This window comes from Ylistrum balloti, unplaced genomic scaffold (assembly GCF_031769215.1).
Source record: "Ylistrum balloti isolate Yb309-2 unplaced genomic scaffold, AGI_CSIRO_Ybal_v1 Utg369648, whole genome shotgun sequence".
Taxonomy (NCBI): Eukaryota; Metazoa; Mollusca; class Bivalvia; order Pectinida; family Pectinidae; genus Ylistrum; species Ylistrum balloti.
The window spans coordinates 802,723-812,710 of NW_026781905.1; the positions used below are offsets into that span (position 1 = coordinate 802,723).

Here is a 9,988-nt window from a genome sequence, read left to right on the forward strand (position 1 = left end):
CTGTCTGTCATGTCCTGAACATTCATGTGTCGGATCCAGTTAATAGCCTTGACTCTGCTGTAAAAAATAATAAAAAACACACATTGCTGTATCTTGAAATGAATCACACAACTTGTTTACGGTAAATGACCCTCAGCATCAACTGTTTATACCGATTTGATTTTTACAAACTCTCTTTCTGTGGTTCAGTACTTAAGACCCCTAGTATCAGCTCTATGTCACAGTCACAGTATTTTCATCGTTCGACATGTGAATATTACCTAACGTACATCAACAAGTGACCACCAATTAGTATCGTTTATATTTGAATATCAATGACATTGATCGTGACGTCATAATACATGACGTCAAACTTTAAGGACGATCACACTGTGTATATGTGAGTGATATTCAGTTATTACGCAGGTTTTGACACATACTGAATAAAAACATTCACTTTGGGTTCTTACTTTTCACGTTCGCTCATTTTGCTGATGACGTCGAGGAGACAATCTTCAAGGCCATATTCAACCTTGTCTTTGATCTTGTCTGTGATAACACACATCAGGTCGGCACTGATCTGTAGGTTTTCAGTGTAAATAATGAATACAAAGGATTACGTGAAAAACACGATAACGTTTATGATAACACAATGAAAATATATTCTAACGAGCGGAGACAATGAAAGAGACTAAGGCTAAAAATCACATTAATAAAAATGTCCCGGATGTGAAACAGGTTCCTGCAAGGACAAAAATAAAAATTTAAAAAGTCTGAAAGACTACAAGAAAATGATAACCTCTCCCGCCACCGCCCACCTCTTTTGCTTATAGGAGTTTGTCACATGTGACCTTTGAACCTTTAACCCTGACCGATGACCATCTTCATTTGAGCGGATGTAAATCTATCCCTTTCTGACAAAAGGCATAAAATTCAAAGTAATCAAGTGTACAGTGTAGGAGATATGGGGATTTTACTTAACACCGGATCAACAATTCTTACGTTTTTGATTTGGGACCTAATACTCTGCTCCAGCTCGGAGTTTGTGAGTCGGGCTGACTTGGCTCGATTCATCTCTTTTTGTACACGATCTCGCTTCATTTGTAGGAAAATAAGCATCCTTGGCTTGAGCGGCACTGATCCGTGAATTTGCTGTAATAATGCTCCCAGTTTCTGCTCGTGTTTGGCGCTTTCCTGTCAACAATAAGAATTTAAGTCTGGAAAGAAAGACAACGGAAAGACACACCCACGCTAGGTTTCTAGACTGGAATCAAACCCGGGTCTCAGGTGTGATAATTCCCTGACCGTTTAAGAAGTTCCTGGTGACTAACATATACATGTATATATGTACAAGCCGCACCGACCCGATCCTTTTATCGTAGTATTTAAAGTGTTAGCTGTACATTATCTCAAGTAAATGGGAAAACTGAATCACTTTCCTTTTTTTATTTTCTTTTTAGAAAGATGTAGATGTTTGTTTAACGAAAGCAGCTTGTTGTTGCTGTCATCTATATACGTTTTGTGACGTTGAACTGTGATTCGTGATCAAAGTGTTTAACTTGGTCTTAATTCATCGGGATTTTTTATTGAGCCGGAGTACCTCGGAACATGATAGCACAAAAGACACGTGTGAAATGAATAAAGTATGTAGTGACACTTAAAATCAAATTAAATATTTCTTTTTTATTTATTTGTTTATTTGTTAATTATTTCCATTTATATATAAATAAAATACTCAACATATCTCAAGGTAAAATGATTTATAATTAACAATTATTGATAATATCTAATAAGGGTTGAAAAGGGAGGTAACTCCATAACGTCTGATCGACACTTTGTTGTAAATAGTTGGAATAAAACAAGAAATAAAGAGACAGATGTGCGGATTTATTTTATTTCAGCATATGGCAGGAAACATAGCAGTCATAACAACGTACTTATTTTATCAAATATGACTTTACAATAATCCTAATGCAGTCTTTCTTGTCGCCTAGAGAATTTAGATTTTTTCTTCACTCAGTGAAATAAATACAGGTCATGACGTCAACAAAAACAACTGAATACCATTTCGGAAAAAATAATTCCGGTAAAATGCTATCTCGAGTGGGCCGTATTACCGATTATCCGATGCATTTGCTAAAGCAACGCATTTAACAATGAAGAAAATCCATTGTTTTGTCATTCTCAAGTCTCTCTAGACATCACAAGTAGTCCTATGGTGATAAAGTACGATAATGGATTTATTCATCAAGTACCATGTTCAGCATTGATCCCACCTTGGTTCCTAGGGGAGGAAATTTAACTAACATTTGAGGTGATGGAGGTAATGATGACGTCAAAAAGAAACAATCGTATGACGTCATATGCCGGCACGGTCGATTGACTGGTGCCGGAACTATATCATATATCATTAACAGGAACAGTAATACATCATGCTAAAATTAAGTGGTAAAAGAATCATGACTCACCCGCCTGTATTTCTCGTCTTGTGCCATTAATTTCCGGTGTTTCTTCACCAACTGACGGAGATTTCTCACTTGGTTTTTGAGTTCCTTCACAAGGAGTTTATCGAAGCTGAAAGTTTAAAACTAATATTAAAACACGCACTGCTGAAGAGCGAGAGAAATGCGCCGAACACTTGGAGATGCAAACTAATTTTTTAGGACTTTAGTCCGATGTAAACTTTTTTTTCTATCTTTGTCAGTTAATGGTCACGGGTGAATGCTAACAGAGGGGCTAAGGATGGTAGCTCTACATCTGACCTGAATTAACTGCTGTAGTAAAACTTTTTCCACTATCAAGTGTCGATCCACATAATAGTAAGTTCCGCTATTTAAACCGGAAAATAAACAAACCGGAAATTGTATGTGCTTTGGCCCTATTAGATAATATCAATTTTCTCGTAAAAAAGTTTTTGGCATAACGAGTTTGCATTTCTTGTTTCATGTTTGTTCGGGTATTTTGTATTTGTTAACCTTCTATTGTATCTATTCCAAATGGATAACTGAAAAGATATTTTGTGAGTGAGGATATTTTTTAAACCAGTTGATAAGTCTAAGTTTACAGTCCGTTCTGCGAGAACGTTTCAGCGAATCAGCAGTTGAAGACTGACACAGTTTCTTTTTGTCGGATCGTAATTTACACCAAAAGTTTTCCACAAGAATTAGGATCAAGCTGTGCTTACTACGACATGTTTCAACAGCCATAAGTTTTCATTATTTACGTTCCAAGGACATTACGGAGGGCGTGATCTGGCAGTCGTATTATATATATATATATATTTATTTATTTATTTAGGGTGTTACAATAAATCCGTTTACAGTACGCGGTAACATTTGCAATAAAGCACTTTTATGTCTGTCTGTCGTACTGTCGCGCTGTCTGTCTGTCCGTCTGTCCGTCTGTCTGTCAACGCGTCAGATTAGTTTTCGTGTTTCATTGTGATTTATGTGTATTTAATTAACTTACGTCTCCGTCTTCCGCAGAGCTTCTTTCTGAACCGACGTTAGTCCTGGTAATCTTGTTTGATTCGTGCGACAACATCCTGAACATCCATCTGCTACCAGTGTTAGTATGACATTCTGTAGGATATCATACAATCCGTCAAAATCTACAACAGATCCAAAATTATAAATTAAAACCCGCGCAGCAAATACATGTTACACGTTATCAGCTACAAATGTCTAGCTAGCAATTAAAAAGAAATTGCATATGTCAAGCAAGCCGCCATATTATACATATACACAACAAGGCGTCAATTGTACAAATATTGAACCATCCGTCAATTGTACAAATACTGAACCAACTGTCGATTGTACTAATACTGAACTACTGAACTATCAGTCAATTGTACAAATACTGAACCATCTGTCTATTGTAAAAATACTGAATCATCTGTCAATTATACAAATACTGAACCATCCGTCAATTGTAAAAATACTGAACCGACACCAGATCTTAAATAAAATTCAAAACCGACAACAGATCTAAGATAGTTCATAGTGGTCAAATATTACCGATTTTTTTCGTGGTCAGTTCCATCATGACCGCCCGACAAACGGCCACTTTGGACACGTTCTGGACACAACTTCGTCCTTCCTCCGTCAAAGAAATAGCCTCAACGAGATCCGTAAATCTGTCGATTCTGGAAAAAATGATTTTAAATTGAATCACAAGTATCATATTACATGTTATATTTGTGGAGTTCACAAACACGAAAAAGAATGGAGCGATCCCACACGAATGATAAGACATGGGAATGACTTTACATCTTTATCAATACAATATTGTAATTATTAAGTCATATATCTAATAATTTGGACATTAATTAAAACCTGATGGTTTGATAATGACACATGTAGCTAATAGTTCACGGCAATTATAGAACATGCCATAGTAACGAACAGTTCGGTGGTTTGAAGCACGTGAGGGGTATAATTGTGGGAGGAGACTGGGGCGTATACACTTCTGGTAAACCAACGTGGTCCGGAAGGTGACCCATATCTTTTAATAAGGAATTCGAACATCGAGCAACATTCTGAAAGACAAGTGAGTTAATATTGCGCCAGTTATCATCAGTTTTACTTATATGTTAACCATCAAGTACTGGTGTACTATTTACGATTTCTCAGTGACACCAGAGACTTTCTCAGTATCTGGGATAATAATGACCATCATTTTTGATAAACAATTCGTCAATTTGTCTTCATAGATGGAAAACCAAAGTCTGATTTATTTTGTCTCTGTTGTAGCATAGACCATACTAGGAATGACGTAATAATAAACATGACGTCACAACAACGTAAAAGAAAATTGAGAAAGCACAAAAATAAAAAAAAAAAACCCACAAAAAATCATTTGTATTCATACTCTATGATGTTTCCGGCTTTTGACATCAGCGTTCCTGCCCTATTAAATAGATAACATTTATCCATACACCTGGTGAACTGGGAGTATTTGGTAAACATGTGACTGACCGTATTTCTGTCTCGTAAATTAAAACTTGGATCATAAATTCAATGTGCAATGATTCGGAAGCCATGTAAAATTAATGAAAATTATATTTAAATCTTTAATCGAAATATTACGAGTTCCTTTCAGCTGTTTATTTACACCACACTATCCTAGGTATATTTCTATGACGTTGCTTTAGTTCGCGTTGCTGTTTCACAAGGTGATGATGTGACAAATAGTATACATATGTTTCTTATAAAATATATAATAATGTACCATTTTAACGATAATATTATTGTTGTTGTTGTTGTTGTCGGTTGTTGTTGTTGTCGGTTGTTGTGGTTGTTGTTGATGTTGTGGTTGTTGTTGTAGCTGTTGATGTTGTTGTTGTTGTTGTCGGTTGTTGTTGTTGTTGTCAATTGTTGTGGTTGTTGTTGATGTAGCTGTTAATGTTGTTGTTGTTGTTGTCGGTTGTTGATGTTGTTGTTGTCGGTTGTTGTTGTTGTCGGTTGTTGTTGTTGTAGGTTGTTACTGTTGTAGATTGTAACTGTTGTAGGTTGTTGTTTTAAGTTGTTGTTGTTGTCGTGGGTTGTTTTTGTGAGTTGTTATTGTTGTTGTAGGTTGTAACTGTTGTAGATTGTAACTGTTGTGGGTTGTTGTTTTAAGTTGTTGTTGATGTAGCTGTTGATGTTGTAGCTGTTGTTGTTGTTGTCGGTTGTTGTTGTTGTTGTTGTAGCTGTTATTGTTGTTGTTGTTGTGTTGTTGTTGTTGATGTTGTTGATGTTGTTGTTGTTGTCGGTTGTTGTTGTTGTAGGTTGTAACTGTTGTAGATTTTAACTGTTGTGTGTTGTTGTTTTAAGTTGTTGTTGTTGGAGCTGTTGATGTTGTTGTTGTAGCTGTTGTTGTGGTCGGTTGTTGTTGTTGTTGTAGCTGTTATTGTTGTTGTTGTTGTCGTTGTTGTTGTTGTTGTTGATGTTGTTGTTGTTGTGATGTTGTTGTTGTTGATGTAGCTGTTGATGTTGTTGTCGGTTGTTGTTGTTGTAGGTTGTAACTGTTGTAGATTTTAACTGTTGTGTGTTGTTGTTTTAAGTTGTTGTTGTTGTCGGTTGTTGTCATGGGTTGTTGTCGTGGGTTGTTTTTGTGAGTTGTTATTGTTGTTGTAGGTTGTAACTGTTGTAGATTGTAACTGTTGTGGGTTGTTGTTTTAAGTTGTTGTTGATGTAGCTGTTGATGTTGTAGCTGTTGTTGTTGTTGTCGGTTGTTGTTGTTGTTGTTGTAGCTGTTATTGTTGTTGTTGTTGTCGGTTGTTGTTGTTGATGTAGCTGTTGATGTTGTTGTTGTTGTCGGTTGTTGTTGTTGTAGGTTGTAACTGTTGTAGATTTTAACTGTTGTGTGTTGTTGTTTTAAGTTGTTGTTGTTGTCGGTTGTTGTCATGGGTTGTTGTCGTGGGTTGTTTTTGTGAGTTGTTATTGTTGTTGTAGGTTGTAACTGTTGTAGATTGTAACTGTTGTGGGTTGTTGTTTTAAGTTGTTGTTGCTGTCAGTTGTTGTCATGGGTTGTTGTCGTGGGTTGTTTTTGTGAGTTGTTATTGTTGTTGTAGGTTGTAACTGTTGTAGATTGTAACTGTTGTGGGTTGTTGTTTTAAGTTGTTGTTGCTGTCAGTTGTTGTCATGGGTTGTTTTTGTGAGTTGTTATTGTTGTTGTAGGTTAGAACTGTTGTCGGTTGTTGTTTTTGTTGTTGTTTTTGTTGTTGTTTTTGTTGTTGTTGTTGTTGTTGTTGTTGTTGTTGTTGTTGTTGTTGTTGTTGTTGTTGTTGTTGTTGTTGTTGTTGTTGTTGTTGTTACTGATAACCGTGTAGTATACCATAAAAGACGTATAAGGATTTATTGCGGTGTGAACTTTTGTTTATTTAGTAGTACAATACTATTTATGTTATGATAACATGTATATTAAATACAAACATTTGTGTATTGTATTATGTGTTATGATTGCACATTGAGTAATGTGTTTCTCAACACAGAGCAAACTATATAATTATTATTGTATATAGAGAAGTTCCGTCAAAAGAGTATTTGTTTGATCGTTTAGAGTTCAGGGCTCTTCCTCAAAATCTCACTTTTATCAAATTTCACTAACATTTCTAAATTTAAAAAGAAATAACGCCACTACAGTTTATCTATGGGAAGGTTTTGTTATAGCTTAATACGTCTGTAAAAGGTCATTGTTTTGGGTTTAAGTAAGATATTTTCTATTATAAATACCTTTGACATTAGTAAATAAATAAACAAATACGTAAATAAATATGTGTTTTGTTTAATTTCAAGTTCAAAGGTCACATATTCGAATCTTATTCTTGTTGTAATATCCACTCTCCCTATCGTGTTATTGTTAGTGGTATGGGGTCTCACCAGCGTGAAGGATCGAAAACATTGTTAAATGGGAAAGGGATGAAACTTGGATTCCTTAACCGGGAGGACACATAGTGATGTTTTATCCATGGATACAAACATTATGACTGTAACATTACGCACAGGAAGTGTGTTAGTATAGAAGTTTATTTACAGTTGATCACATCTACATCTTGCCTCAAGAAAAAAGTTCGTTCAGAAATGCGAGAAACCGGGTTTGAGTCCCGGTCTGGGTCTTTTCTGCTTATAAAGCAACAAGACGCAGATTTTGCTTCACTTGTAGGGGTAAACACAACGTAGCTGTGGAATAATTGGATAAGTGTGTAATCTACAACACAGTAATCAGTATATTGTATATGCAGTAAGACACTAAAAATGCTACCAGCTTGTCAGACTTAAGGAGGCGCTGTGATCACCAGATTGGAGACAAGTCGTTTGATGTATTCTCCGGCTCCACTTAAAACCCATGATTCGGAAAAGTAGCTAACATTTAATAGTAAAGCTACTTCATGTTCCAGGAAGTCAAAAACGACTGTTTTCTACATATTCTAAAAGAGATGTTCTCTAAATATCACGTAAACACGTGTTCCCACGAAAAGATACCACTCCCTTCTTGCTGACTGACAACATCTCCGTTGAGTTTGGCGGATACAACATAATAGCAGCATGTGTACGGAAACTGACCGTGAACCTGTTTTAGCTGCATTGCTGTTGTTTTTCTTTTCACACAGAACAATATGTGGAAATTCCTATCAAAACAGGTCATAAAGATCTTGCAAAGTCCTTGAATTTCACTTTCAGATATATCAATGACATGATTACTTTAAATAACAAGAGATTTATCGACTATGTTCATCGTCTATACCCACAATAGTTGGAAATCAAAGACACTACGGACTTTTCAACACCAGCCGCTTACCTCGATCCTTTCCTACAGCGAACCAACATAGGCAGCTTTCCACCAAGCTGTTAGACAAACGACATACGCCTAAACTTCAGTTTTCCGAATATAAATGTCTCATTTCCGGATCGGAAATCCCTGCATCTCCAACTTTGTATGTTTTTGATGTTGTCTGTATTCCGATATTTCAGGTTTGTGTCCCAGTATAACGATTATGATTTTAACCAAAGCGCCATCGATAAATTTAACACAAAAAGTTGATATACATTTTTAAAAACAGAATCAAGCCGGATATAAGACTGTGCTGTTCTCACTGCATGATCGTAAAAGGCGACAGAATATACTTGATGTTATCTTTTTTACCCCTTTTAACACTATTTTCCCTACTATCTTTCTTGACATTTCTTCGCTTGGAGTTTCATTTGAAAGTTTTCCCTTCTGAGCAAAGCTTTGGGTTATGTCCCCTGGTGGAGAAATACCAAAGTCTTTAAAAATGGTAGTTACAACTGCTTGCTGCTGGTTCAGCATTTTGGTAGAGTAACAACTAGTTTGTTCGTTGTCAGTATAAAGTGACCGAGTGGGGGTATGATAGCACTTTAAAATCGGCTTCACATCCATACTATCACCTGGAGTTTTAGGGATACATATTGCAGCCATCGGAAAATACAAGCACCCAACACATACAATCACCCTGATGCATAGAAAGCCCACCTATGTATGACCACCATAGATGTTGATAAAAAAAATATGCCACAACCGACCTTCATCAGGAGTTGAACCTTAGACCTCTGGTTCTGGTGTCTCAAAAGTTAGTTGGAGTATGTCAGCGGTTAGTGAAAAATTGAAACTGTTACCACTGAACAAACATATATCAATTACAAACCTAACACAGAACATATCAATCTGACCTGTCTCAACCAAACTACAGTTGTGAAACAATAAAGAAATTTCCAATTTTCTTTAACTCATGTTTGAAAATCTTCACTAACCTATGGTACTCTCTAATCAACAACTGTAACCAGTTGAGCAACGTAAATTACTTATAAACTATTTTATGTAAATATTCTACTGAATATAAAAAGTTCCGAAAATCACTTACGTCCTTGACATGGATCTTGCAATTTTCTCGATGTCTGGAATGAATATTTTCTCCATTACCATTGGTAAATCGCTAAATACTCTTCTGAACAATACAACTGTGCTTAATCGCAGGTTACAGTGTTCCGTAGCTAGGACGCAACAACTTGTGACGTCATAAAAAGCATGACATCACAATGCAGTAACATATTGTTGCGCCCCTAACAACAGAATCATTCCCCAGACGTAGTTATCTGCCGTAGTTGTCTCTGCTTAATAAACACCTTTTTTACCGTATTTTGCAATAAATATGAACCAAAGCATGGAAATTGAAATATTGACACAAAATTTCACGTTATAATTGATTTAGACATACATTGAAATACACATATTTAAAGTATTCAGAGTATTTTTTTTCAAATATTTAACAGTACCACGTATTTCAAAGTTAGAATTTAGTTTTAAGCACAAATAATGTATTCACTGAACTGAGGGAATGTAGAAACCTGATATCCATGGTTCCGAATGACGTGTCATACTGATGCTACTTTCAGAATGTCCGATTCCGTCTTATTTTGTAATATATACGCGGTGTCACTTAGATATCTGGTCTTACACTCTGAACTGATAATCATTGTGTTGGTGGTTTTCTGATGTTGGGATAGATATC

The 9,988-nt window shown here is 35.9% G+C and overlaps 1 protein-coding gene across 1 annotated transcript; it reads right to left on the reverse strand.

Annotated features, from left to right (window-relative positions):
- Positions 1 to 445: 445 nt before the first annotated feature.
- On the reverse strand, positions 446 to 9,396 carry LOC132555884 (uncharacterized). The gene is made up of 6 exons (XM_060220268.1): positions 9,341 to 9,396; positions 3,996 to 4,123; positions 3,448 to 3,589; positions 2,448 to 2,553; positions 982 to 1,173; positions 446 to 559 (listed from the first exon to the last, which is right to left on the reverse strand). The coding sequence occupies exons 1-6, from the start codon at positions 9,394 to 9,396 to the stop codon at positions 446 to 448; spliced, it is 738 nt and encodes a 245-aa protein (XP_060076251.1).
- Between the last annotated feature and the right edge of the window lie 592 nt (positions 9,397 to 9,988).

Excerpts from the sequence above, each read along its gene's own strand:
- LOC132555884 (XM_060220268.1), bottom strand. The coding sequence starts at position 9,396 with ATGGAGAAAATATTCATTCCAGACATCGAGAAAATTGCAAGATCCATG. Across the intron at positions 1,174-2,447 it reads AAGACGAGAAATACAGGCGG|GAAAGCGCCAAACACGAGCA; the intron begins GTGAGTCATGAT and ends TATTGTTGACAG. Across the intron at positions 560-981 it reads TTAGGTCCCAAATCAAAAAC|ATCAGTGCCGACCTGATGTG; the intron begins GTAAGAATTGTT and ends GAAAACCTACAG.